The sequence below is a fragment of the Cervus canadensis genome, chromosome 32 (genome assembly GCF_019320065.1).
Source record: "Cervus canadensis isolate Bull #8, Minnesota chromosome 32, ASM1932006v1, whole genome shotgun sequence".
Classification (NCBI taxonomy): Eukaryota; Metazoa; Chordata; class Mammalia; order Artiodactyla; family Cervidae; genus Cervus; species Cervus canadensis.
The window spans coordinates 26,854,291-26,881,820 of record NC_057417.1 but is presented as its reverse complement, the minus strand read 5'-3'; the positions used below and the strand labels follow the sequence as shown (position 1 = coordinate 26,881,820).

Here is a 27,530-nt window from a genome sequence, read left to right as displayed (position 1 = left end):
CAATACTTGGCCACCTGATGCGAAGAGCCGACTCATTAGAAAAGACCCCGATGCTGGGAAAGACTGACGACAGGAGGAGAAGGGGACGACAGAGGACGAAATGGTTGGATGGCATCACCGACTCAACGGACAGGAGTTCGAGCAAGCTCCGGGAGATGGTGAAGGACAAGGCAAGTCTGGCTGAGCTGCAGTCCATGGGGTCGCAAAGAGTCGGACACGACTGAGCGACTGAGCAACTGCGGCTTCTACACCCTCTAGGTTGCCGCATCAGAGCACACATCCCACCTAAGCCGCAGTTTTCGGATTCCCTGTCTTTGCCTAGGGAGGCGGAAGAGTGTTGTCGCTCTGGGAAAGATGAATGAAAGGAGGAGCGGGGCGGGGCGGGGGCCGGGCGAGGAGGGGGCGTGGCTGCGGGCGTGGCGTGGCCGCGGGCGGGGGCGTGGCCGCGCAGGGCCGTTCCGCTGCTCGCCTGCGCCCCGCCCCACCCCCGTGCCGCAGCTCGCAGGCCCCGCCCCGGTCCGCCCCTCCGCTCGCTCTCCAGGCCGCCGCGGCACTGAGCGGTTGCCGGAGCCGGTATCCGAGACGCGGCGGCGGCGGCGGCGGCGCCGGGAGCCCAGAGCCCACCCCGGCCCGGCCCGCGCTCTCCGCCCCCGCCTCCCTGGCCGGCGGCGGCGGCTGCGGGCGAGCGCGCGGGGCCCGGGCCGCCCCCAGCCCCAGCCCCGCCGGGCCCCGCCCCCCGCCGAGTGCATGAGGTTGACGCTACTTTGTTGTACCTGGAGGGAAGAACGTATGGGAGAGGAAGGTGCGCGGGATGCGGGCCGCGGGGGCGCCGACCTGGGGGCCGGGCGGGCGGGGACGCTGCGCTGGGGGGGCATACGGAGAGGCAGGGGGGCCGGGCGCGGGGAGGGGGCCGGGCCTGCCCGCCGCGGAGGCCGGGTCTGCCGCGAGGCCGCGCCCCTGTGTCCGGGATGAGCTCGTCCTTCAGAAGCCCGCAGGCCCCTCCCTAAAAAGCTCCCATCCCGTTTCCCCGTCTTCGGCCCCGGTGGGATGCTCCCCTCCAGCTCCGCTGGCGGAGGGCCCCCTCCTCCCTTTCATCCCCGCCTTCTCCCATCCTCCGACCGCCGACCACCCCGGAGGAAGCCCGGGCACAGCCCACCCAGCCCTGGCCGCCATCCGCGCGTGCTGTGTCCATCCCGGGCTCGCCCTTGGCCGCCCCTTATCGCGTCTCTAACCGGCCCTCGGAAGAAAGAGTCGCTAAGAAAGCCTCATCCCTGGGTCCGAGTCGCAGCCCCATGTCTGGGCCGGCTCTCTGACCTTGAGCCAGGCGCTACCTTCTGGGCCTCAGTTTCCCTGTTTGTTCAGTTGGCCCCCGCATAGTTGGCATGCCTGGCGCTGGTGGTTGGGAGTCTAGGGGCAGGATGGGCAGAGCAGAGATATGAGTCCGCCGAAGCTTGTTTTGGGCAGCGGCCCCCACCCCCCTCCCTGCACCAAACCCAGCGCCTGCTGTCCGTCTTGGCTGGGAGGATGATCAGTCTTTCTTCTGCCCCTTTCACCTACTGCGGCCCATGGCTTGGGTTTGCAGGACAGTTATGGTATGAAGATCCCCATGATTCCCTCCCTAGCGTCTCTTTTCCTGGGTTTCCTCCTCTGAGCCATCTCATAGGCCCACCTGGTCCAACAAAGCTTCTACTCTGCCGGCTCCTCCAGCCCTGCCCTCCCCCCAGGTCCATGAAGGCCCACTTGGAGCCACCTTACGGTAGCTCCTAGGTCCCTGAGTCCTCTTGAAGGGGCAGGCTGTGGCCTTCGAGCCTGGTTGGTGGCCTTGCAAGCCTTATCTTCTCCAGGGCTCAGTCTCCCCATCTGTGCAATGGGAAGGGGCAAGCTTGGAGATCTTGCAGGGCCCACCCTGCTCCGAGGGTGCCAGGCCCCAAGGATGACTAAGCATGCCTAGTGGCCCAGCTTGAAGAGGTGCCAGGCCTCCCTGGGAGCAGGTATCTGGGAGCCCAGCCCTGAGGCCCTGGCGCCTTGTGAGGCCAGGGCATAGCCAAGCCTTCCAGGGGTCTTTAATACAGGATGCACCAACTTAGCGCTGTCCAGTCCCTGCCCTTTGAAAGAGCTCCTCTTCCTGGGCAGGCGGGAGAGGAGAAGGGGCTGTGACGAGAGTGTCACCCACTGCCTTCCTTCTAAATCATGCTGCTTTCTTCCCATTTACACTGCCAGACCCTGAGCTGAGAATGCTCTTGCTGGGGGCGTGGACCTCTGCTACTGCCTCCTCAGTATACAGAGAGAGAAACTGAGGCCCAGAGGGGCTTGGAGACCGAGCCATGGTCTCAGCAAGGCTCTCATTCTGCCTCCTTCTGCTCTGCATGGACACTGCTCAGCTTGGGCGCTGCGTGTGTTCGGGGGGACTTGTGGAGGTGTACGTGGGGTCCAGCAGGGCAGGCTAGGCCTACAGCAAACGGCCCCTCCTGAGTATGGTTCCTAACGCCCTTTCCACCCCTGCAGGAAGCGAGTTGCCCGTGTGTGCGAGCTGCGGCCAGAGGATCTACGATGGCCAGTACCTCCAGGCCCTGAATGCTGACTGGCACGCAGACTGCTTCAGGTAGGGCTGGCTGGCGGGGCTGGGGTGCCCGAAAGAAGGCCTGCCAGAGGCAGGGGGCTCTCTCTCTGGTCCTGGGCCTCAGTTTTCCCATCTGTAAAATGAGGCATCTGGCTTAGAAGCTCCCTGGAGGCCTCTCTTTTTTGTCACTCTAGACCTCTGAAGAGAGAAAAGCAGAGATCTGCATTTATGCTGATAATCCCAAGGCCTGATGGCACCTTGGCAGGCGGGGGAGTGGAGGGTAGTCCACCCTTACCTTCTGGATGCTGGTGCTCCAGGGAGAAGAGGGAGACCAAGCAGGCCTTGGGAGGAGATGAGCCCTCTTCGGGGCCCCAGGCTAGTTGCAAAGATGCGTAACCAGTAAGACCCATCCCTTCCCTCCAGGACACCAACTCCCAAGTATAGCAGAGTAGGATCAGGGTTGTGGCCGTGCGCATGGGGACTCAGAGGTGGCCCAGCAGCCTAGTAGCACCATCCTGAGAAACAGGGCCAGCGGAGAGCCTTAGGGAGCTCTGTGGGGCCAGAGCTGGGGTCCAAAGGATGGGAGATTTCCCAGGTGGAAAAGTGTGGTAGGAAGCAATTCCAGACAGCCCAGCAGGTGCAGAGGGTAGAATGAATGGTGACAGGGCCTGGCCCAGTCAGTGGCCAGCAGAGTTCAGGCAAAAAAGCACCAAAAAGGAGGGGAGATAAAGTTGAGGAGGTCCAGCTGGGGTCAGGGCAACTACCACCAGCTGAAAGAAGGAGTTAACTTTGGGCACTCGGAGCCTCCAACAAGGATTTTTTTTTTCCTGTTTTAAAAATAATTTCTAATATTTTCTACAATTTAGCAAGGGCCGGACACTGGTTTAAGGACTCTGTATAGTTGGATGTGTGTGGTCTCCATTAACTGGGACACAGAGTGGTTAATTTTCTTGACCAAAGACACACAGCCACAGGAGTGAAATGAACATTGGCTGGGGAGCCCAGAGGAGAGATGGGTTCCTTGTCCTGGGGTTCCCAATCAGGTGTTCAGAAGGAGGCCTTCGAGGAGGAAGGGAGCTCTGAACAGGCAGAGAAAACCACATGCACAGAGACAGGGAGAGGGGACAGCGCCAGCAATTGAAGGACTGGGAACAGCTCATCTGGTTGGACAGAGTGAGTCGAGGGATGTGATGAGGAGGCAAAGTTAGGACTGATTTGTGAAGGGCCCTGAATGCCAAGATAAGGAGCTTCTGAAGGCAGTAGGGAGCCAGCAGAGAGTGTCAGGAAGCAGAGGAGGGTTGTGGGCGGAAGTGCTACTGAAAAGTGCCATTGCCATTCCAGTGGGCAGATGGTGGTCATGTGACAGGGAAGGGACTGTCACAATGGTTCAGGGATCTGTGCTCATAAGACCCGACCTGGGACAGTGACTCAGAGCAGAGAGAGTTTCAGATCTGGAAGGGACAATATTTGGATTAGTCATATTAGCCACTATTCATCAGTGACTCCTGTGATGTCATCCTCAAGCCTTCACCATAACTGTAGGCGGTACCATCATTTGCCCAATTTCCACGTTAGAAACGGAGGCTCGGAGAAATCAAGTAACTTGCTGAAAGTTGCAACAGCCGGAGCTGGGACTCGAACCTATATCTGTCTCACTCCAAGTCACTGCAGAGTTGAAGAAGTCAGGGACCATGGGGGAGGAGCTGGGGGCTGGTGAGTGGCCGGGGCACAATTTAAGCCATTTGGTTTTGTACCCCTGGGTGCAGAGACCAGTGGTCCGTTGGGTCTGGTGGGGCTGGGGGCCGAGTTGGTCATAAGTCATGCCCTGTCCTCGTTGAGTTGGAGATGCAGTAGGCTAACCAGGGTGGCCCTGCCCTGCTCAGAGCTGGCCGAGGTGATCTGAGACCAGTCCCAGGTGGAAAGATCAGAGAAATCAGCCCACTGAGGGCCGGCAGAGGGGATTGAGATGAGACTGCGAGAAATCAAGGGAAGAACTTTGGGGGTCCCTGTGTGTGGGGTGGGGAGGGAGTTAGAGCCTTGGGAGACATGGGGGAGGGGCAAGAGTGCGCCTGCAGAAGCCGTAGAAGGGCAGAGTGGGGCCGGACGCATGGAGCCCAACTTGGGGGGTCCCTGCCCTGTTCACCAGCAGAGGAGGGGGGCCCCAGGTGGGGACAGTAGGGAGGGAGCACGTTGGGTTTGTCCCTGGTGCGGTGGGGCCACAGGGAAGGCTCCTGTGGGGAGGGGCCCACAGGCAGTTAGAGTCGTGGCTTCCCCCCGGTTCCATGACTTCCACTGCATTTCAGGCCCCAGGCTGTGTGGTTCTCCCAACAGCCCCCAAGTCTGGTTAAGGCCACCAGCCCTCATGCCCATGACAGGAAAGCAGCTCATAAAGGAGGGACTGCTTGCTGGGCCCCCTGGAAGTGCCAGCCCCTGGGCTTCAAGGCCTCTCAGTGGGAGAGTTGCTATGGGCCCACAGAATGCCTCTGGTGTTAGCACTAGGCGTCAGTATCGCCGCAGGGCCCGCCCCTTTCTCTGTCCCAGCCTCCTGGAAGGTCGGGGCCAGGCCCAGGGTGGTCCAGGCTTCCTTTGGCCCAGCTGCTACCTCCGGGAGGTCCCCTCTCAGAACATCATGGCGCAGGAGCCCCGGGGCTGCTGTAACTCTGGTAACATCTCTCTGGAGGCTGGTGGGGCCCGGAGGGCGAGAGCTGAGTGCACAGCTGGCACTGGGGGCTGGAGCCCGGGCTGGGATGCCCCCCTCTTCAGGGGACTTTCAGGGAAGCAGGATGGACTGTGCGTGGAAGTCAGCCTCTCTTCCCTTGGGGGCAGCACCAGAAGCAGCAGCTGCTCCCTGTCCCCAGAGCCTTTGTCAAAGCAGAGGCCGAGGGGGACTTCCCTGGCAGTCCAGTGGTTCAGATGCCACACTCCCAATGAGGGATTCTCAGGTGGAGCTAGTGGTAAAGAATCCGCTTGCCAAGGCAGGAGATGCAAGAGACAGGGGTTCGATCCCTGATTCGGGAAGATCCCCCTGGAGGAGGAAATGGCAACCCACTCCAGTATTCTTGCCTGAAAATTCCATGGACAGAGGAGCTGGCAGGCAACAGTCCATGGGGTCACAAAAAGTCAGACATGACTGAACACACACATTCCCAATGCAGAGGGTGAAGGTTCGATCCCTGGCCAGGGAACTAAGATTCCACGTGCTGTGCAGCGAGGCCAAAAAAAAAAGAGGCTGAGGGGCGTGGAGGGTGCCTTTCTCAGATGTGTGGGGCTGAGGGCAGAGTGGCGGCCAGGCCTCCCTGTCTGCACCAGAGCCCAGGCAGTAGGGCCTTCAGCTGCTTCCTGTTCTGAGCTAAGACCAGGTCTGCTAGCACCCACACCGCACATCCTCCTCCCCTGCCTCGTGGCCACGCTTGCCCCTCCCTCAGCAGCCTCCAATCCTGAGTGCCTGGAGTGGGACAGGGAAGCAACTCTGTCGGCCCACCCCTGCGCTCCCCGCAGCCTCCGGGGGCCCCTGAGATAGGCAGCAACAAAGGATGCTGGCCTCCCCCCTGAGAAGACAGCGCTTCTTCCTCAGAAGGGCCAAGTAAGTGGAAAGCCCCTCTCCTGCCTGACCTGTCCCAGGACTCAGGCAGGGCCTGCGGTGTGAGGGCTGGGGCCGGAGGCCGCGGTGGGACAGGCCCACCTGAGGCTGGGTTCTGGGGCAGGAGAAGTGAAACTCCTTGGTCACTGTTAGCTGCCTGTCGGGGGGGAAGCAGGCCGGGCTGCGGCCCCTGGCCCTTCTGGTACAGGCTGCCATCAGGCTGGTCCCCCAGCTGCCCTTGTGTACCCTTGGTATCCAGGAATATGATTCTGGGTAGAGGGCACCCCTAGGAGGGATTGCCCTTTCCTTGAGGGGGTCACCCCTGTTTCCCAGCCTGGCCTGTTCAGCCCCCCCACCCCACCCCACCTGATCCCTTCTCTCCTACCCAAGGTTGGCTCTGCCTTCACCTGCTCTCGGGGAGGTACAGTATCCTGGGTATTCCTCTCTGGACACCCTTTGTAGGGACATGACCTGCCCCACCTGCCTCTGGCTCCTGCCCAGAGTGGGGTCTGAGGGATGAGGGGATGCCGATGGTCAGGGGCTCCTGTGTGCCTGCCATCAGCAGAGGTCCACCGGGGCCCCAGGGAGCCAGCTGCCAAGCTGCTGTGTGACCCTGGGCTGGGTCCGCTCTCGGAGGTGGAGGTCCCCAGGCCGAGGTGGAGGCTCCCGGGAGCACCCCCGAGGATGCTGGGAGATGAGAACTGTTCTAGGCTGAGGGTGTCAGACAGGAAACCCTTGTGTTCCCCTCGGGGAGCAGCGTTTGTAGGTGCCTGGCGTGGGACCTCAGGGAGCCGGCAGGTTATGATAGCAGAGGCTGGGGGGGATGCAGGCAGCGTGGGGGGGGCATTGGAGCAGGCTGCGAGGAAGTGGTTATTGGGGAGCTCACTGCACTCTCAGCGCTTGAGTGCATCAACAGCCGCATCTTCCAGGGCTGCTGCAGCGTTGAGTGTGTGTGCGTGAGCGAAGGAGTTCGCAGGCCGGCCGAAGAGCCGTCTCTGCCTTGGAGGAAGGCGGCCGCCGCCGCCCCGCCCACTGGGGCAGGGGAGGGGGGCTCCCTGCCGCCCCGGAGTCGGGGGAGACTCCCGCGGGGACACTCCTGTGACGGGGTGGAAGGGCGCAGTGACTCCCGGATCGGGGTGCGCGGCGGGCGCGCCCCGCCTCTGCGCGGAGCCCGCTCTCCGGCTGCGCGCCTCCCTTCCAGCGGGGTTAGAGCCCCCAGGGGACTGCGCTAGGGACCTGCCCCCCCCCCACCCCGGGCGTCCTCCCGCCCCCTGGCTCGGTGCCTTCCTTGCCCGTCGCCCACCCTGCGGTAAGACGTCCACCCACCACAGGGGCCGCGAGTGTCGGGGCAGGAAGGGCCGCGGGGGCGCCCGATGACGTCATGGCTCTGGTCCAGCCGCTTCCGCTGCCGCCGCCGCCTCCCACATCCCAGCGCTGCCTCAGGGGCTCTCCCTGCTCACCCCCCACCAACGAGCTTTCAAAAGCTGGGCATTTTGTGCTCCTCTGCCACCGGCCCCCACCCAAAGCCCTGAGTTGTGGTCCCCAGTGCCTCCCCTCAGGCTCCCAGACAACAGGGAACCCGCTGGATCCTCTTAAAGGGACAGCGTCCCATCAGCACTCTGGTTGCTGTCCCCTCCCTCCTCCTCCTCCTCCCCCCCCCCCCCCCCCTTCTCCTCGCCAGTTGCCTAGTTCAGGAGCAGTCAAGGAGCACAGTCCATGAGCGCTGCCAGCCTGCAGGCTACAGTAGAGTGGAGGCCTCCCTGGCTGCCTGGGGCACAGGGCTCTCTGACCCAGCCCCAGTCTCTCCTGCCCTCCTGTCTCCTAGATTGATCCCCCACTGAGCCACGAGCTCTGAGCCTGGTCCTTCTACCCCTGTGTGACTTTGGCACATCATGCAGAGCACCCAGACAGCAGCACAGCTGGACAGATTCCCTAGCGGTTCTCTGCAGGGCATGTCCTCAGGCTCAGACATACCTGTGCACGCCAGGACCCCGGGTCAGGCTGGACAGAACCCAGCAGGGCTCATGCCCGGGGTGGAAGGGCTGTTGTCACTCAAGAGTCCATTCTTACATTTGCTCAGCCTGGCTTAGCTGGGTTGCTGGTCCCCACCCCACCAGGACCCTTGAGTGTAAAGAAGCCAGGTGAGTAGGTCTAGCTCCTTCCTGGCCTGTGGAGTTGTGCCTAGGAGGAAACCTGTACATCATTTCTCCCCATCTGCCCCTTCAGGGGCTCCAGCAGCCAGGCTTCCCTGCTCCCCATGCCAAACCCTGCTTCTGTGACCAGCAGCACCCATGGGGCTGGCTGGAGTCTAGGAAGCCAGGAGACTTCCCTGTCTTAGCTGACTGACTGGTCTACACTGAGCTCAACTCCTGCCTTGTATCTTAGTGCAACTGGGAGCATCTCTGTGGGGCCTGCGCTCCCCACCTGTATGACCTTGGGTGGAATAGACCCTCTCAAGTTCATCTGCCTCGACTCTAGAAATGGGGATAGCCATGCCTGCCTCATGGTGGCCTGTGAGGACCAAGTAAATGTAAGCAAGAAAATGGGAATGTGAGCCTGTCATACAGGGTGAAGTAAGTCAGAAAGAGAAAAAAAATATCGTCTGTCAACACATATCTATAGAATCTAGAAAAATGGTACTGATGAACCTATTTGCAGGGCAGGAATAGAGACACAGATGTGGAGAACAGACTTGTGGACACAGCAGGGGAAGGGGGGGATGAAACAAAAGAATAGCTTTGACACGTATACACTAGGATGTGTAAAACAGATAGCTATCGGGAAGCTGCTGCCTAACACAGGGAGCTCAGCTGGATGCTCTGATGGGTGCGGGGTGGGATGGGGGGGCAGGAGGGAGGCTCCAGAAGGAGGGGATGTATGTATACTTACAGCTGATTCACGTTGTACAGCAGAAACTAACAGAACATTGTACAACAACTATACTCCAATTAATTTTTTTTTAAATGGGAAGACACGAACACTTAATAGGTCTTCACAGCTCCAAAAAGTCACCTCTGTTTACATCAGCAGCCTCCCCATTGCTGGGAATGGGAGGAGAGAGAGGGAGAAGAAGGCTAGACTAGATGAGTGGGGCTCACAGTCTGTTCCAGTGCCCCCCGCAACCTGAGTCCTGGGCTCCCAGGTTCTTCCCTGGGCCTGAGAGTAAGTCTTCTGCCCACACTTGGCCCTCTTCCGTGCAGAAGGGATGGGGGCCTCAGATGAGGAGCACTTCTCACCCCAGGGCTCGCAGGTGGACCAGACACTCTGGGTGCAGAACTGCCATGGTGGGGGTGCAGGGGTTGTGATTTGAGGGTGCACGCAGGACCAAGGCTTCTGGCCAAGGGACCATAGCGGAGGGAGTGGGGTGGTCACCAAATCCATCCCTGAGTCCACTCACCAAGCCCTGTGCCCCAGCGTAGGCTGCCTCCATCCAGAGGGCACACCTTTCTCTAACGCTGCCTGTGGACTGGCAGGGCCAAGGTGTGGGGGGAAAGGGCGGGCCCTCTGAGTCCCAGTTCCCCTTCCACCCAGGTGTTGCGAATGCAGTGCCTCCCTTTCGCACCAGTACTACGAGAAGGATGGGCAGCTCTTCTGCAAGAAGGACTATTGGGCCCGCTATGGCGAGTCTTGCCACGGATGCTCAGAGCACATCACCAAGGGGCTGGTCATGGTAAGTGGCCCCCCAACCTCACCTGGTGGGTGCGTGTGTGTGTTCACAGGTTACTCCCTGCCCCAGATCTCTCTCCCATCATCTCTCTTGTCCTTTTCACTGGTTCTCTGATTCCCCAGTGCCTCCTGAGTCTGTTTGTCCATCTGTATCCCTCAGTCCCAATCTGTGGAGCCAGCTCTGCCCCCACATTGGTTTGGGTCTGCCCTTCTAAGAGGAGGCAAAGGGGAGAAGTTACAGGGGCTGAAGGAGCCGCTGAGCTGGGTAGTGGTCCCCCTCCCCGCACCACCACCACACACACACACACACACTTCCTTCCAGGTGGCTGGGGAGCTGAAATACCACCCCGAATGCTTCATCTGCCTCACATGCGGAACCTTCATCGGTGACGGGGACACCTACACGCTGGTGGAGCACTCCAAGCTGTACTGGTGAGCGCCAGCCCCTCCCTGCTTCTGACGTGCCCCCAGGTCTCCCACGCCTGGGCCCTTCCCCTTTCTGCGCGGGGGCAGTCACAGTGACAGTGCAGAAACCACCGGGAAGTAAGACACAGCAGTCAGACGGAGGAGGCCTGAGACGTCAGCTCTCTTCCCGACATCACTGCTGTGCAACTCTGGCACCAGCGTGAGCACTCACCCTGTAAGCTCAGGACTCCTCCCCAGCAAAACCGCCCAGACCCCAGACCCACGTGCAGGGGTCCCCAGGCCACTCGCACTGCTAACCAGCCGATTGCAGACTCAGGGATCCCTGCAGCCCCCTCAGATCTGATACTTCACTCAGCGACTCACAGAGCTCAGAGAGCACCACAGGCACAGTTTTTACTAAAAGCTATACTACAAAGCTACAGTCATCAAAACAGCATGGTGCTGGCACAAAAGTAGAAATATGGATCAACGGAACAGGATAAAAACCCAGAAATAAGCCCATGCACCTGTGGTCAATTAATCTATGACAAAGGAGGCAAGAATGAAAAGCTGTGAATCAGGACCAGCCAGGTGGAGACACACAAAGGGCGAGGTCCGGGAGATCTGGCATGCAGAGCTTCCGTGCATTCCACTCAGAATCAGGACGTGTGATCCATCCTCCCCAGCATCACCAGAGTTTTTATTGGGGTTTCGTTATGTAGTGCAATTGACTGAATCACTGGGCATGGGGTTGAACTTGGGCTCCTTGAGGTCAGACTGGATCAGAGGAGCAGCCTCTCATCACGTGGTTAGTCTTTCTGGTGCCCAGCCTACCCCCACCCCCCCCACCCCTGCCTGAGTTGGCTCATTAACATTAACTCAAAAAAAGACAAAAAATAAATAAAAATTTAGGTTCAATGCATGAGGCAGGGTGCTCAGGGCTGGTGCACTGGGATGACCCTGAGGGATGGGATGGGGAGGGAGGTGGGAGGGAGGGTCAGGATGGGGAATACATGTACCATGGCTGATTCATGTGAATGTATGGCAAAAACCACCACAGTATTGTAAAGTAATTAGCCTCCAATTAAAATAAATGAAAAAAACAAAAATTTTGAAAAAGAAAGAAAAACAGACAAAAGCAAACACTAAAGCATTACTCAAGTGTGGGTTGAGGGGCTCATGAAAAATGAAGACACACTCCTGTTGCAAGGATTTAGAACCTCTTTCCCAGGAACCAGGGACAAAGGTCAGAGAAATCCTTTAGTGTGGCAGCAACTGATAAAGCTGGATTTGGGGGCAGCATGGCTTTTGAAGCTCCCAAATGGACTTTTAATGACTTCCTCCTGAATGGGATTTATCCCCAGGCCTCGTCCTGGCCAGCTGACAGTGTAGACAACCCAGAATGACTGAGCCCCGAAGAGGGGCAGGGCCTGTCCACTTCCTGCTCCCAGCCCACCAAGCAGCCAAGACCCTCCTCCTCCCATGGGGAGTGGGAAGGGGAGGGTGGAAGGAGAAAAGAGCCCGGGATTGAGGGATCGTGGGGGGGTGATGCTGGTGACTGCCCTGACGCACTTCTCTTCCCGCTCTTTGGGTCCCCACCGCCGGCGGCTCTTGCAGCGGACACTGCTACTACCAGACCGTGGTGACCCCTGTCATCGAGCAGATCCTGCCCGACTCCCCTGGCTCCCACCTGCCCCACACGGTCACCCTGGTCTCCATCCCAGCTTCAGCTCATGGCAAACGCGGCCTCTCGGTCTCCATCGACCCCCCTCACAGCCTGCCGGGCTGCAGCGCGGAGCACTCCCACACCGTCCGCGTCCAGGGGTGAGTGGCTGGCCCGCCAAGGCTGCAGCTGGTGTGGCTGTGGGCACGGATGCCTTAGGTGGGCAGGCCGACTCTGGGGCGGGGGCTGAGAGCGGGTAAACGTGTGAGCCCAGATGGAGCCCAGCTCCAACAACCTGGTATACCAGATGTCTGATCCAATCATTCCTCCAGGAGAAAAAATCTGTAACAATTGCCAGATAAAATATTTAAAATGTTCTCTTGGTTTACTGCATGACCGAACAAGAAAGAGAAGTAACCAGGTCAGGAACAGGTGAAGTAGGGAGCCCGAGGGTGTCAGCAGAGCTCGGAAGGCAGCCATACCTTGAGGGCAAATGTAAATCGGGGAAATTAAGTTTCAGTTTTGAAGTCTTCTCTTGGCTGAGCCTTTCTCAAAGCCCAAGTAACTAGCTCTAGGAAAGTGAGTCTAATAAGAGAACACTTCTCCCTTCTCCATAAAGTTGGGACCCCCCCCCCCCCGCCAAAGTGCAAGAAATAAACCATGCCTTCCACCAGCGATTTCCAGCCCCTCTTCCCCAGAACTGGAAAATAAACAGATTTGAACCTGAACAGAAAGGGAGAGGGAATCTCCCCTGAGAATTCAAACACTTGGGTTTGCCAACCAAGTTGACAAGCCTGGGTGGTTCAGAAAGCCTCCAGGAGAAATTGTAAAAGCTTAAAGTACTTCTCCACTGGGAATGTCCCTAGGCCCTGACAGAAGCAAATGCGGTGGAGCCCACCTCCATGCTTCAGAGAATTTCCCGAAACAAGTGTCCCAAGGAATAGGAGCCATTCAGTCAAAAACCACAGAGCCAACAGCAGCAACAGGTGGCAGAAGCAGACCTACAGAAACTGCAGATAGCAAGATTATCAGAAACAATGTAAAATAAGTACACTCCCTGTGTTTTCTTTTTCTATTTACTCCTTATGTTTTAATAAGTAAGAGATGCCTGGGAAAAGTGAGGAAAGAGCAAATGAATTTGGAAAAGAACCAAAATTCCAAAGAACCGTATTTCTAGAAGTGAAATACAGGTTTAGCAGTAGAGTCGGGTTTTAAACAGCTGAAGTGAGAAGCAGAAACACAAGATGAAAGTAGAGAAAGAGAGGCTAAGATGTACTAAGAAAGTCGTGAGGCAAAGAAAGCAGAGAAAGAGAGGACAAAGTGAGCCGATCTAATTAGCCATCTAGAATCCCAGAAGAAGAGAGAATGGGAGAGAGGCAGTATTTAACAGCTGAGAACTTCCCAGAGGGGTTAAAAGATGTCAATCCACAAACTCAAACCCAGTAAATCCCAAACAGAAAAATAAGAAATCTACCCATGGACCATCCCACCTAGTGGACCATCCCACCTAGTGAAACTACTACACAAAGGCAAAAAAAAAAAAAAAAAAATCTTAAAAGTAGCCATAGGGAAGAAACAAATTTTCTTCAAAAAAAGACCAGACTGTGGTCTGGTGGTAGAGACTCCAAGCTTCCATTGCTGGGGGCTTGGGTTCGATCCCTGGTCAGGGAACTAGAAATCCTGCATGCCGCAACTAAGACCTGGCGCAGCCAAATAATTTTAAAAAGACAAAACAGAATTCTATACTTGATGAAAATGTCCTTCAAGAATGAAGGTAAGGGGCTTCCCTGGTGGCTGAGTGGTAAAGAATCTGCCTGCCCATGCAGGAGACATGGGTTCAATCCCTGATCTTATCTGGGAAGATCCCACATGCTGCGGAGCAACTAAGTCCATGCACCTTAACTATTGAGCCTGTGCTCTGGAGCCTGGGAGCCACAACTAAGCCCAGGTGCCTGAAACCCGGGCTCCACGATGAGAAACCCGCGCACTGCAACATGTAGCCCCCACGCGCTGCAACTATAGAAAAGCCAGCACGGCAACCTAGCATAGCTCCAAAAAATAACAAACAGATAAATCAATTAAAAATTAAAACAAGGAATGAAGGTGAAATAAAGACATGTTAAAGCAGACAAAACAGCAATTGATACCAGCAGATCATCCCTAAAGAAAATTCCAAAGGATGTGGAAAAGGTCTGAGATGCAAGAAGAAATGAAGGTTAAGGGGCCAAGCCAGTGGCTCATAGACTGTGTGACACAGCCACTCCCTTGCCCTCTCTGACCTTCGAAGTCTTTGTCTAAACCATGAGGGAGTCAGATACCTTGGAGCCTTCTAAGATTTCTCCTGGGCCTTCGTGCACCCTTGAGAAATAGTTGTCTGAGTGTAGGACAACTACCCCCTTGGAGTCAGTGAACCGTTCCTTCCTTGGGAGTCAGTGAACAGTTCTCACACACCTGCTGGGTACCAGGCCAGTGCCTGGTGAAAAGTGAAGATGGTTGGGGTGGGAGGGGGAGGGAAGCAGGGGAGAGGAGGAGGCTGGACTTGATGCTGTGTTTTCCAGCCCCATCTGGAGCATCAGCCAAGCCAGCAGCTGCCTTCCGCACACAAGTGAGCAGACAGACTGGTGAGAGAGACAGGGAAACTCCCAGACCAGCTGGACCCTGACAGCCAGGCAGAATTTTAGGAACGGAGAGTCAATGACACCTCCTCCCTGCCTCCCTCCCTGGGCGAGCATTCTTTCCAGCCAACGTCTGTCTTCCCAGCAGTCTGCGAGGGGCCACACCCTTCTCATAAGCAGCCCAGCTTGCCCAAAGGCTGCTGGCCAGATTGAACTGTTTGTTTGAAGAGTCTTAGCTGACCACTTTTTATTTTGTTTATGTGTATTTTGTTTATAGTAGCATTGAAAGGGAAGTTAAATTTATCTTTGCCCCAGCCTTCCCGCTACTTGAGCAAGAGACTGAGGCGAGGGAGACAGAGAGTCAAAGGAATATATATACGCTTTCCTATTGGTTTTTTGGCCATGCCATGTGGCTTGCGCCTTCTGAGTTCCCCTATCAGGGACTGAACCCAGGCCCCCTGCAGTGGAAGCGCAGAGTCCTAACCACTGGACCATCAGGCAGTCCAGGAAATATATTTTTAAGGCCATGTCCTTGGAAGAAAAGTTATGACCAACCTAGACAGCATATTAAAAAACAGAGACATTACTTTGCCAACAAAGGTCTGTCTAGTCAAAGCTATGGTTTTTCCAGTAGTCATGTATGGATGTGAGAGTTGGACTATAAAGAAAGCTGAGCGCCGAAGAATTATTGCTTTTGAACTGTGATGTTGGAGAAAACTCTTGAGGGTCCCTTGGACTGCAAGGAGATCCAACCAGTTCATCTTAAAGGAAATCAGTCCTGAATATTCACTGGAAGGAATGATGCTAAAGCTGAAACTGCAATACTTTGGCCACCTGATGCAAAGAACTACTCATTTGAAAAGACCCTGATGCTGGGAAAGATAGAAGGCGGGAGGAGAAGGGGCCAGCAGAGGATGAGATGGTTGGATGGTATTACCTACTCAGTGGACATAAGTTTGAGTAAACTCCGGGAGTTGGTGATGGACAGGGAGGCCTGGTGTGCTGCAGTCCATGGGGTCGCAAAGAATCAGGCACAACTGAGCAACTGAACTGAATGGAACTGATCCACAAGAAGTCTCTGTGAAAATATAGTCACTGTCTTTAAATTTTTTATCCTGAAAAACACCAAATTTACGGAAAAACTGCTGAAATAATAAGTGTATTGAATACCTGTACACCCTTTCAGGCTTCCCAGGTGGTGCTAGTGGTAAAGAACCCACCTGCCAATGCAGGAGACATAAGGAATATGGGTTCGATCACAGGGTCAGGAAGATCCCTGGGAGGAGAGCATGGCAACCCACTCCAGGATTCTTGCCTGGAGAGTCCCATAGACAGAGAGGAGCCTGGGGGGCTAGAGTCCACGGGGTCGCGAAGAGTCAGACACAACTAAAGTGACTGAGCGCATGTACACCCTTTAGCTAGGTTCATAATTTTTAACTTTTGTCACATTTGAGATATGTGTGTCTCTTCGTCCACGTATATCTAGGTGTGGGTGTATGAACATATATATATTTATTTGTATATGTTTATACACACATGTGCACATATTGCTATTATTTACTGAATCATTTGAGAGTAAGCTGTAGGCACCATTGACTCATCCTTTCCCCAAATACTTCAGACATTCTCCTAAAAATAAAAGCACTCTCTTTATGTAATTACCCACCGTATCCTATAGTGCAGCTATGACAGTTAGGAAATTGAACATTAATGTAATACTTTCATCCAGTATACAACCCCAAACTCGGGTTTTGCCAGTTGTCGCAATGCTGTCCTCAAGTCTCTTCAGTCTCTTTTAACCTGCGCCAGTTCCTCGGCTTTCCATTGTCCTTTATGCCCTTGACATCTATGAAGAGTACAGGTCAGTCGTTTAGGAAGATGTCCCCCTCCGCCCCACTTGGGTTCCTCTTCCCTAGATTTAGGTCATGCGTTTTGACCACGTAACTGATGCACTCTCTTTCTCTGTGCATCTTAGCGGTAGACACAGGAGGTCAATAAAGTGCACCCTTTACTGGGGATGTCAACTTCGATTATTTGGTTAAAGTGCAGTCTGCTGTCTCTGCTGTCAAGGATTTTTCCCCCTTTGCAGTGTAGCCAGTGAGTCCTCTGTGAGATTTGAGTCTGTAAATATCCTGTCACCAACAACCTTTCACTAAATGGTTCTCGCCTTCACGATAAGTCTTCCCTATAGCTGTTACTACTGTGATGGCTACAAAATGATGACTTTTCTAGCTCTGTTCTTCCTGCTTCATTTGCTACCCAACTTCCCTATATAAGGAGGCGCTTCTCCCCCATGTGAGAATATACTCTCAATAATTGAAAAATTGCTAGGACTCTGTTTTTCTTAAAGCTCTGTCTCCTTTCTCTCCTACCCACCACCACAACCGTATCCCCCTGCCCCAGCCCTTCCCCATCTCAAGGCAGAGACAAACATTCCTTGGAAAGCTTTAATGAGGGCAAAATGAAATCAGATCATTAACACTCAGGAGGAGTTAAAAGAAGCAAAGGAGTGTGGCAAGTTGGCCGTTCTGTGACTTAGCTCATGGCCAGCTAACGGAGGCCACCAGCCCCACCTGTGGTTCAGGGAAGGTTGCTCCCCCCTTCCTGCCCATCTCGGAGGAGTGGGAGCCTTAGTCCCATCTTGCAGGGCATGTTTGGGGGTCAGGCAGGAAGCCAGTGGGTCCAGACCCTCTTCGGCCTCTTGGCATTCCTCTGCCCCAAGCTTACCAGGCAGCTGGAAGGAGAGGCAGGGACAATGCTCTGTTGAACAGGAGCCCCCGAGCATCTCGTTGTTGCTGCTGTTCAGTCGCTAACTGTCCAACTTTTTTGCGACTTCAAGAACTGTAGCCCACCAGGCTCCTCTGTCCCTGGGACTTTCCAGGCAGGAATACTGGAGTGGGTTGCCATTTCCTTCTCTAGGGGGTCTTCCTGACCCAGGGATCAAACCTGCATCTCCTGCATTGGCAGGCGGGTTCTTTACCATCTGAGACACCAGGGAAGCCCGAGCATCTCATATAGCGGGGCAGATAGCTCGGGGCATGGCACTTTCCTCCAGTTTCACACCCATGGCAGGCGTTGTAATTAACATAGAACTCTTCCCACCAAGCCAGACTTCCGTGTTCTGGACAACTGCCATCCACCAGTCACGAAAGATAGCATGCTCTGCCCCCATACTCCTGACCTGATCCCCTTGGCCTTGGCTTCCTGGGGCAGGCTGGGGTCTGACCACCGCTCTGTGCCCACAGAGTGGACCCAGGCTGCATGAGCCCGGATGTGAAGAATTCCATCCATGTCGGGGACCGGATCCTGGAAATCAATGGCACGCCCATCCGGAATGTGCCTCTGGACGAGGTACGGGTCCTAGGTCTGGCAATCGGGGTTGGAGGTGGTGCCTTCGTGCCTGCTCCCCACCACCTGAGACTCACCTGTCTACATACCTGCTCTCCCCAGATTGATCTGCTGATCCAGGAAACCAGCCGCCTGCTCCAGCTGACTCTGGAGCATGACCCCCATGACACCCTGGGCCATGGGCCGGGGTCTGAGCCCAGCCCCCTGGGCTCCCCGGCTCTCACGCCCAGCGGGGAGGCGGGCAGCCCCGGCCGGCAGAAACCTGTGCTGTAAGTCAGCCCTGCCCCGTGATGCTCTGTATCTTGTTACTTTCACTGACGCTGGGCCTCAGTGGGCACGGGGGTGGCGGGGGTGGCAGTCTCTGCCCTCCAGTTGCTCACAGTCTGATGGAGGAGTCAGCCCTACAAAAAAAATAAGAGCACGCCAGCGAGGGGTGCAGAGAGCTGGGAAGAAGAATGAATGAGAAGGAGGAATGAATGAGAAGGAGGACATGGGGAAGCGGCGCCCCAGCTGGGGATGACAGGGCTCCCAGGCTGGACCAGAGCCCTGGCTTCAAGGAGCCGCTGGCCTGGCACTCAGACTGCTGTGGCATCCAGTGTGTGTTGAGAGGTGGGCTCCGAGGTGGCAGCTGGTGGCCAGGGTCTCACAGCACAGTGATGTGTCCCACAGAGACCACTCTGGTCCCCTTTGCGAGAAGGTGCCCAGGACCAGAGACAGCCGGAGGGCTGTGATGTGGGCCAGGCTGGAAGGGCCGGGGCACCTCTTAAAAGGAGGTGAAGGATGCAAAGAAGAAGCCCGGAGACAGCCTGGTCCTCATGCCACTCATTCTGGGGCCTGCTCAGGACTCCTGGTCAGGGGGACACCTGGGGTGACAGCCTTTACGCTAAGAAACAGTGACCTTGAAGGCCTGTTTCCTCCTCCCCCGCATCTGTCTGGAGCTCAGGTCACCCTGCAGGGCCACCTAGGGGTGTCCTGCACAGGTCGTCTGCCTCTGCACCTCGGGGCCCAGGACTCAAATGCTGGGAGACAAAGCATCTGATCCAGGGTCGTCAGGCAGAGAAAGCCAAGGGCAAACATTCCTTCCTGAACAGGAAGTCCAAGCCAGACAGGGCACTGGATGCTGGCATCAGGGTTGGGCAGGGGTCTCATGATGGCCCCAGGAGAGCTGCCCGGTGCCAGCCTTCCTAACTGTACGGGTGATTTACATGGACTGGCATCAGTGGGGTGTGGCAGGCTGGGGGAAGGGGCAGGGCCGAGGCCTGGCCTCCCCGAAGGGGCCCTCGGCCAGGGGCCCACCTGCCGCCGGTGTGTCCCCCCAGGAGGAGCTGCAGCATCGACAGGTCCCCGGGCGCCGGCTCGCTGGGCTCCCCGGCCTCCCAGCGCAAGGACCTGGGTCGCTCCGAGTCCCTCCGTGTGGTCTGCCGGCCGCACCGCATCTTCCGGCCTTCGGATCTCATCCACGGGGAGGTGTTGGGCAAGGGCTGCTTTGGCCAGGCCATCAAGGTGCGGGGCATGCCAGGGAGGGAGGGGATCGTCTGGGGGTGACCTGCTGGCCCTCCACCCTCTTCCCACCAGTGTCCCCAGGAAGCCACACTGGAAGGGTGTCTGGCTTCCAGACTCCCTGGCCAGGGCTCGCCTCCCCCCGGGCCTTGTCGAGCTAGCTGGCGGAGGGGCCCTTCTGTATAGAGGTAGACTGAATGAAGGAGGTCGTGGGACAGTGGCTTCTCAGAGTCGGGATGGGAGGGCAGCCCAGGCTGACCCTGAAGGCTTCCTCCCCCAGGGCCCCCTTACTCAGCCTAATGTGGGCCACTCACCCCCTTCACACTCTGGCGACCAGCCCTCTCCTGCCTCTGACGTCATCTGCCTGTGACCAGCCTAGAAGGTTCAGGTTTATATAAAAGGCACCAGCCAGGTTGCCATGTCCACCAGCCAGGCCTCAGCCCCCAGCCCCATGCATCCATCTGCCTGGGGAGGGCGGGCCTCCTGCGGGGCGGCCTGGAGCAGAGCCCATGCCCCGCGTGTCCCCACGCAGGTGACGCACCGAGAGACAGGCGAGGTGATGGTGATGAAGGAGCTGATCCGCTTCGACGAGGAGACCCAGCGGACGTTCCTCAAGGAGGTGGGTGAGGCGCCTGCCCCACCCTTGCCCATCGAGAGGGGGTCTGTGGCAGAGGGCTCCGGGGGGAAGTGACACTCAAGCCCTCATCGAAAGAAGACAGACTCTGCCAGGAGGGCGAGAGGGGCAGGGACATCCCTGGGGGTGGAGGCAGCCGGAGCAAAGGGCAGGGCAGTGGCCCATGTGGCAGGAACCCCCGGGGTGAGGGGAGACTCCCCCACCTTCGGAACTGTCCATGGCGGCTTCTGGTGGGACAGCGGCGGGAGAAGATGGGGGCGCAGCCTGTTTGCACCCCCCCCAGGTGAAGGTCATGCGATGCCTGGAGCACCCGAATGTGCTGAAGTTCATCGGGGTGCTCTACAAGGACAAGAGGCTCAACTTCATCACCGAGTACATCAAGGGCGGCACGCTCCGGGGCATCATCAAGAGCATGGTGAGTGCCGGGCAGAACCACACCCTCCCCCCTCAACCCCGCCACCTGCATCCCATCCCCAGACGGAGCCGGAGCGGCTCCTCCCTGGGCCCCAGTCTCCTAGGCTCTTCACTGGGGATCAGCCTCTGATATCAAAGCCGCTTTGTCAGGAAATTGTTTGGAATTGTTCACCCACACCCCTTAGAGGGGACAGTTATGGGTGTCATAGTGGGGGGTGGTCATCAGCCCCTGCAGGACACTCGCCCCCTCCTGTCTCTCCCACCCAGTGTCCCGTCCCTGTGGCCCTGTTGGCTCATCCTGGACATTCTCCCCCCTCACCCCCACCCCCAGGACAGCCAGTACCCCTGGAGTCAGAGGGTGAGCTTTGCCAAGGACATCGCTTCTGGGATGGTGAGTAAGCTCTGATTTTGGGGGTGGCATGGGGTGGGGGACTTCCCTGATGGTCCTGTAGTTAAGAATCCATGCTTCCACTGCAGGGGACATGGGTTTGATTCCTGGTCAGGGAACCATGATCCCGCCTGCCTTGCTGTGCAGTTCCCCCCACCCTGACCCCTGCCAAAAAAATTCTCTACCGTTCTCCTAAGTTCCACAGGAAGCTTCAAGAGAGGACAGAGGGAATCCAGTGGGAGGGGGAAGATGGGAGCCTTGTGGGGGACAGTAAGGGCGGGGCTGGGGTCCCTCAGGGAGGCTGCCCCCGATATGCATGCCCCTCCACCCGCAGGCCTACCTCCACTCCATGAACATCATCCACCGGGACCTCAACTCCCACAACTGCCTGGTGCGCGAGGTGAGCAGCCAGGGCTGCAGGAGGGCCAGCGGGACCCCCACCCACCACACTCCTAGTGGGTGGGAGGGGGGTCTGCTGGGACGGTGACCATCGCAGGGAACGGGCCACACCAGGCTGCACCAGCGGCTGTGGGCCCGGAGGAGGGCCTGGATATGGAGGCTGGGGCGATCAGGGGAGGTTTGCTGCTGTTTAATGAAAGAGATTTGGGGCGGGGAGATATACTTCAGTGGGAGGTAGTGGGAGCCGGCAGCCCGGGGTCTAAGGGGCAGTGATGGAAAGACCACAGGCTGCCCCCAGAAGGCAGAGGAGGGAGTGGGCAGGGGGTGGCGGGAGCGTGTCGCAGCACGGCCCTGCTTCCCCTCACCCCAGAACAAGAATGTGGTGGTGGCTGATTTTGGGCTGGCGCGGCTCATGGTGGATGAGAAGACTCAGCCCGAGGACCTGCGGAGCCTCAAGAAGCCAGACCGGAAAAAGCGGTACACGGTGGTGGGCAACCCCTACTGGATGGCGCCCGAGATGATCAACGGTGAGTCAGGGGCCCTGCCAGGCACATCCCCGGGGCCCCGCGGTCCCAGGTGGAGCTGCAGGAGGCAGAGGTCCCGGCCTCCTCCTCCTCCTCCTGGAGTCCTGTCATTAGTTGCCTTTTGCTGCTGCAACAGATTATCACAACTTGGCTTAAAAAACACAAATCATTCTAGGGACTTCCCGGGCGGTCCAGTGGTTAGGACTCCATGCTTCCAATGCCGCGGGGCACAGGTTTGATCCCTGGTCAGGGAAGTATGACCCCACCGAAAGTGAAAAGTGAAAATGTTAGTCATTCAGTCATGTCTGACTCTTTGCCCAAGGACTGACTGTAGCCCACTGTCGTGAAATTCTCCTCTGTCCATGGAATTCTCCAGGCAAGAATACTAGAGTGGGTAGCCATTTCCTCCTCCAGGGATCTTCCCGACCCAGGGAGCAAACCCGCGTCTCCCACATCGTAGGCAGATTGTTTACCATCTGAACCACCAGGGAAGCCCTACATGCCCTGAGGTGCACCCAAAAAATTTAAAAGCACACGGACAAATTATCCTATAGTTCTGGAGGTCAGGAGTCCAGTATCAGGCTTGCTGAGCTAAAGTCCAGTGTCAGCAGGACTGTGTTCCTTCTCAAGGCTCGAGTGGGAAGGATCTGTTTCCTTCCCTTTTCCAGTTTCCAGAGGCGGCCTCACTCCTTGGCTCCTGGCCCCTCCTCCAGCAAGACCAGCAGTGCAGTCTCTACTTTCTGACACCCGTGTCTGCCGTCACCTCTCCTACCCTGACCCTCCACCCTCCCTCGTGAGGACCTTGGTGATCAGAGGGCTCAGCCAGCTAACCCGAGATCATCTCCCCATCGCGAGATCCTTAACTGAGTGACACCTGCGAAGTCCCGTAAAAGGCAGCACATTCGGGTCCGAGGGGCAGGCGGTCCCTGGACAAGGTCTAGGGCCTATCCAGGACCATTATTAGGCCTCCCACAGAGCCCGCTTCTCCCACTCCATTTCTTTTTTCAGGCCTGTCACACAGTGATCCCATGTGTGCCCGGACTGGGGGTGATAAAGTCCATCCACAGGCAAGGGACATGCAGACACAGGGTCAGGACAGGCAGATTCAGGGTCATCTTAACACCAACTCTGATCAAAGTTAACATAACCCACCCCCTAATAATGTAAGTGGTGAAGTGAAAGAAGGTGAAAAGTGTTAGCATCAGTTGCTCTGCCGTGCCCGAATCTTTGCGACCCCATGGACTGTAGCCCACCAGGCTCCTCTGTCTATGGAATTTCCCAGGAATACTGGAGTGGGTAGCCATTTCTTTCTCCAGGTTATCTTCCTGACCCAGGAATCGAACCCAGGTCTCCTGCACTGTGGGCAGATTCTTTATCGTCTGAGCCACCAGGGAAGCCCTTGTAAAGTGGGGTTAATAGTCCCTATCTTGAAGAAAAGAAAAAGAATAAATAAAGAAACAAAAAGAGTCCCTATCTTTAAGAAGTAGTATGAACATTGGGTAAGATTTGTAAACTAGTCAGGATTCATTGAGAGTGGTTGTCCTGATTATCTTTAACATCATCAGGTAGACGGTATTGTTCCCATTTTACAGCTAAGGCAGGCTGAGGCTCAGGGAGTCTGTATCAGCCCCTGAGGCTGCTGTGACCGATGAGCACAAACTGAGTGCTTACACCAGAAGTCTGAGATGCAGTAGAGCCTTGCTCCCTCCAGGGATCTCAAGGGAGAGTCCGTTCCTTGTTCTGTCTAGGCTCTGACCCTGGCATTCCGGGCTTGTGGCCACATCGGCCCAATCTCTGCCGCTGTTTCCACGTGGCTGCCTCCTCCTCTTCGGTCTCTCTTGTAAGGACAGTTAGGGTGGCATTTTGGGGCTTCCACGATGGCTCAGTGGTAAAGAATCTGCCTGCAATGCAAGAGATGCAAAAGACTTGGGTTCAGTCCCTGGGTCGGGCAGATCCCCTGGAGGAGGAAATGGCAACCCACTCCAGTATTCTTGCCTGGAGAATCCCATGGACAGAGGAGCCCAGAGGGCTGCCGTCCACAGGGTCACAAAAGTTGGACACAACTGAGTGAGTACACGTGCAGGATGGCACTTAGAACCTGCCCAGATAATCTAGGGTGGTCTCATCTCAGGATCTTGAATTGTATCTTCAAATCAATTCTTTATCTTTCCAAAAACGGTAGCACGCACAGGCTCTGAAGGTCTGACACAGTTATCTCTCGGGGTCACCACAGGGTCCATGACATGCCCGGAGTCACAGAGTTGGTTAGTGACTGAGCTGGGCCTAGAACCCCTTGCCCAGGGCTTTCACCCTGACTCCCCCACTACCAGCCACCACCACCGCCCCCCCAGCAAGCTGGCTCAGCTTGGGTGGGCCCAGGTAGGATCAGAGCCCAGGGCCTGATTCCGCGGAGGTTGCTCGCATCTGCCTCCTGGTTAGCGCATCCCCCGGCGGGCGGTCCCCGGCCTGTCCCCCTCGCCGGCTGGCACCCCCGGCCTGGGCACCCGCTGACCGTGGTCTCTCCATCCAGGCCGCAGCTACGACGAGAAGGTGGATGTGTTCTCATTCGGGATCGTCCTCTGCGAGGTAGGCCCAGGGGTGGGTGGCAGCCGGCTCCAGCCCTGTCCCCACGCGCTCCGGAGCTGCAGGCTGGAAGCCTGCCGGGGCCCCAGGCCAGGGAGGCTGTGGGGACCGGCTGCCCACCACTGCCTGCATCCCCGTGGTCAGACGGGTGCCAGGCCTCGTGTGACCCACCCTCAAACCTGCCCGGGTGGCACCCAGCCCCAGGGCCCTGCGGGTAACTGCCGGGCCTCGTCTGGACAGATCATCGGGAGAGTGAATGCTGACCCGGACTACCTGCCGCGCACCATGGATTTTGGCCTCAACGTGCGAGGCTTCTTGGACCGCTACTGCCCCCCAAACTGCCCCCCGAGCTTCTTCCCCATTACTGTGCGCTGCTGTGACCTGGACCCTGAGAAGAGGTGAGCGGGATGAGGGGCTTAGGGCAGGGTGGGGGGGCGGATTCCCCAGCAGAGCCAGAAGCCACCATGCCCCCACCTCCTGTCTCCCACCCCCACCCCCCACCCCAGGCCCTCCTTCGTGAAGCTGGAACAGTGGCTGGAGACCCTCCGCATGCACTTGGCCGGCCACCTGCCGCTGGGCCCACAGCTGGAGCAGCTGGACAGGGGCTTCTGGGAGACCTACCGGCGTGGCGAGAGCGGGCTGCCCGCCCACCCTGAGGTCCCTGACTGAGCCCAGCACCCCCTGGCTGCCCCTGTCCGCCTCCGGAGAATCTGCCCGGCACCGGATTCCTCTGCAGGAGGCGGCCTGGGTGTGGCGCCCTCACTGGGGCGGCGGGCACCCAGACCCTCCCCCACACCTTGCCCCGTCTCTGCCCCGGCCCCAGAGCTGGTCTGGCCGCACACACACCATCACCTCACCCTGCCTTACCTCTGTCTTGGTGGGGCCACCCCCTCCCGCCTCTGCTTGCATGAGCTGGAGGGCCCGTGTGAGCTGTGCCCCATCCCGCACCTGCCCCCCCAGCCTACCCCCATGCACACTCCGCTGTCTGCAGCTCCTCCGAAGCTGGGCTGGAGGACAGGCCGCCCCCCGACCGTGACCCATCACATGTGTTCCCGGGAGCACAGGGAGTCTGGGGCCCGTCAACCCCCCAGGGGGTTGCCTCAGTAGCAGCAGGTATAGATAATTATCCAAACCCCCAAAGGGAGAGAGGTCTGCTCCCATGGGGCGGAAGTCCCGGGGGCCAGACAGCAGCCCTGACTCGCTTTGGGTCTTTTCCTTTCTTTATTGAAGCCACTTTAGTGGGAAGCAGGTACCAGGCCTCAGGGTGAAGGGAGGGTCCCTGGAGAGGGAGGGGAGCCGTGGTCTGGGGGCCAGAGCTGCTGGGGGGCGCCTCAGAGGGGGGTTGGGCAGAGTCCCCCAGCCTCCCAGCCCCCTGAAGTTCATCTCAGCACCCCCTCCGGGCCTCTCCCCAGGCTCCTTGCCAGTGGCTGAAGCAGCCCCTGCCCCTCCCCACGCCCCTCTGTCCTCTGGGTTCTTTCTGTGTAATCTATTTTTTAAGAAGAGTTTGTATTATTTTTTCATAACGGCTGCAGCAGCAGCTGCCGGGGGCTTGGGGTTTTATTTTTTTTCGGCGGGCGGGGGTCGGGGGGCCATTTTGTCACTTTGCCTCAGTTGAGCATCTAGGAAGTATTAAAACTGTGAAGCCTTCTCAGTGCACTTTGAACCTGGAAAACAATCGAAAGCAGGCCCGTGGGACTATGACTCAGGGAGGTGACAAGAGTCACCTCCATCCAGGAGTGGGGGCAGCTAAGGAACAAAACCCAGACTCAGAAAAATAAAATAAACTCCGTACTCCCCCCCCCAGATCCCGCATTGTGACGTGTGTCTGGGGGCCCCAGAGAAACAGGAGGAGAAAGGGACCTTTTGATTTAGAAGCCTGGCCTAAGGAAGCCTGGTCTGGGAAGACAGGAATGGAGGTGTGGGTGGGGACAGATAAGAGGGCGGGGATGGAAGTGTTGGCCCAGCTTTTCCAAAGTTGAGTTTGAGGGTGGGGGGAGGAATAGGGGAAGAGCCAGGGGAGATTAGGGAATGGATTGCTCTTATTTCATGCTTGCTATTTGTTTTTTTCTAAAATGTAAAGGGTCCCATCAGGAAACCGGAAACGACCCTAGTTATTTCAAATGTAGGTCATTTAATCCAGGGAATCGTTTAATCCAGTGGAAGGACAAAAAGTGGATGCTGAGATAACCATTTGTGTTGACCTGTAGGAAGTAGCGGCCACCCCTTGGCTGGGGCACTTAAAGAAAGAAATTAATTTAGTTATCTGGTGTCAAGGTTAACAATTCACCCCTTAAATTTGGTGGCTTGAAATAACAGCGGTCACTCGTGGCTCAGAACTTCTCTGTTAAGAATTGGGACCAGCTTGGTGAGTGGTTTTGGCCTGGGGGGTCTCTCCTGTGTCTGCGGTCAGATACTGCCCTGGGACTGCAGTGCTTTGAGGGCTTCACTGGGACCAGAGGGTCCATTTCCAAGGACCTCCCGTACGTGGCTCAGGCTCATGCCTGCAAACTGAGCTGGCTGTTGACTAGAAGCCTTGGTCCCTCTCAGAAGCCTCTCCACAGGGCCCCTTGAGTGTCCTCACAGCATCAAGGGCGTGAGCATCCCAAGAGAGCAAAGCAGAGGCTCCACCGCCTTTTAGGACCTAATCTCAGAAGTCACACAGGCTCGCTTCCACCATATTCCACCGGTCACACAGACCAACCCCAATCCAGCATGTGAGCTGTCTACCCAAGGCCACAAATACAGCCCAGGAGAAATCACTGGAGTCATCTTGGAAGCTGGCTAGAGACGTGGACAACGGAGCCCCAGAACAGTGCTTAGATTTTTGATGTGTGTTGGGGGAAGCATTGGCTTCCAGTTGGTGCTGGAACTTCTTACTGAGAAGATAGATGCGGGACTTCCCCAGTGGTTAAGAACCCACCTTCCAATGCAGGGGACACAGGTCCAATCCCTGATGAGTGTACTAAGGTTCTGCATGCTCTGGTGCAACTAAACTGTTGCCCACACGCTCTGGAGCCCACATTGCCACAACTAAGACCGGATGCAGCCAAAAATAAAAAAGAAAGATGCAAAAATAGTGCTAGAGCTAAACATTGGCTCCTGCTGGACAAGGGCAGAAGAAAGCCCCTTCACCTGCTCCAAGCACCAGTCTCCCTCAGCTGGCCCCTGTGAGCAGGCCCACCTCAACAGGAAGCCAGTTGCAAGGAAATCTGGGAAATGTCATTTTCAGCAGTCCAGCAAGGGTATCCCAG

At 57.1% G+C, this 27,530-nt stretch overlaps 1 protein-coding gene across 2 annotated transcripts; it reads left to right on the top strand.

The window, feature by feature from the left end:
* The first annotated feature begins 669 nt into the window (after positions 1–669).
* LIMK1 (LIM domain kinase 1) lies at positions 670–26,082 on the top strand. Of its 2 annotated transcripts, XM_043455114.1 has the most exons (16): positions 670–802; positions 2,506–2,602; positions 9,672–9,810; positions 10,129–10,238; positions 11,829–12,035; positions 17,735–17,840; positions 17,940–18,106; positions 19,157–19,340; positions 19,870–19,956; positions 20,255–20,386; positions 20,717–20,776; positions 21,108–21,173; positions 21,543–21,699; positions 24,227–24,282; positions 24,520–24,677; positions 24,786–26,082. In XM_043455114.1, exons 1-16 carry the CDS (start codon positions 748–750, stop codon positions 24,946–24,948), a joined length of 1,944 nt encoding a protein of 647 aa, XP_043311049.1. In that variant the 5' UTR covers positions 670–747; the 3' UTR covers positions 24,949–26,082. The 2 variants fall into 2 exon arrangements, with proteins under 2 accessions (XP_043311049.1, XP_043311050.1); XM_043455115.1 differs by lacking the exons at positions 670–802; positions 2,506–2,602 and adding an exon at positions 6,054–6,143.
* The last annotated feature ends 1,448 nt before the right edge of the window (positions 26,083–27,530 follow it).

What these genes read in the sequence shown, in the direction of transcription:
- LIMK1 (XM_043455114.1), top strand. Translation starts at nt 748, where the DNA reads ATGAGGTTGACGCTACTTTGTTGTACCTGGAGGGAAGAACGTATGGGA. An exon ending in AGCGGACGTTCCTCAAGGAG is followed by an intron (nt 19,957 to 20,254) that starts GTGGGTGAGGCG and finishes CACCCCCCCCAG; the next exon opens with GTGAAGGTCATGCGATGCCT. An exon ending in TCGGGATCGTCCTCTGCGAG is followed by an intron (nt 24,283 to 24,519) that starts GTAGGCCCAGGG and finishes TCGTCTGGACAG; the next exon opens with ATCATCGGGAGAGTGAATGC.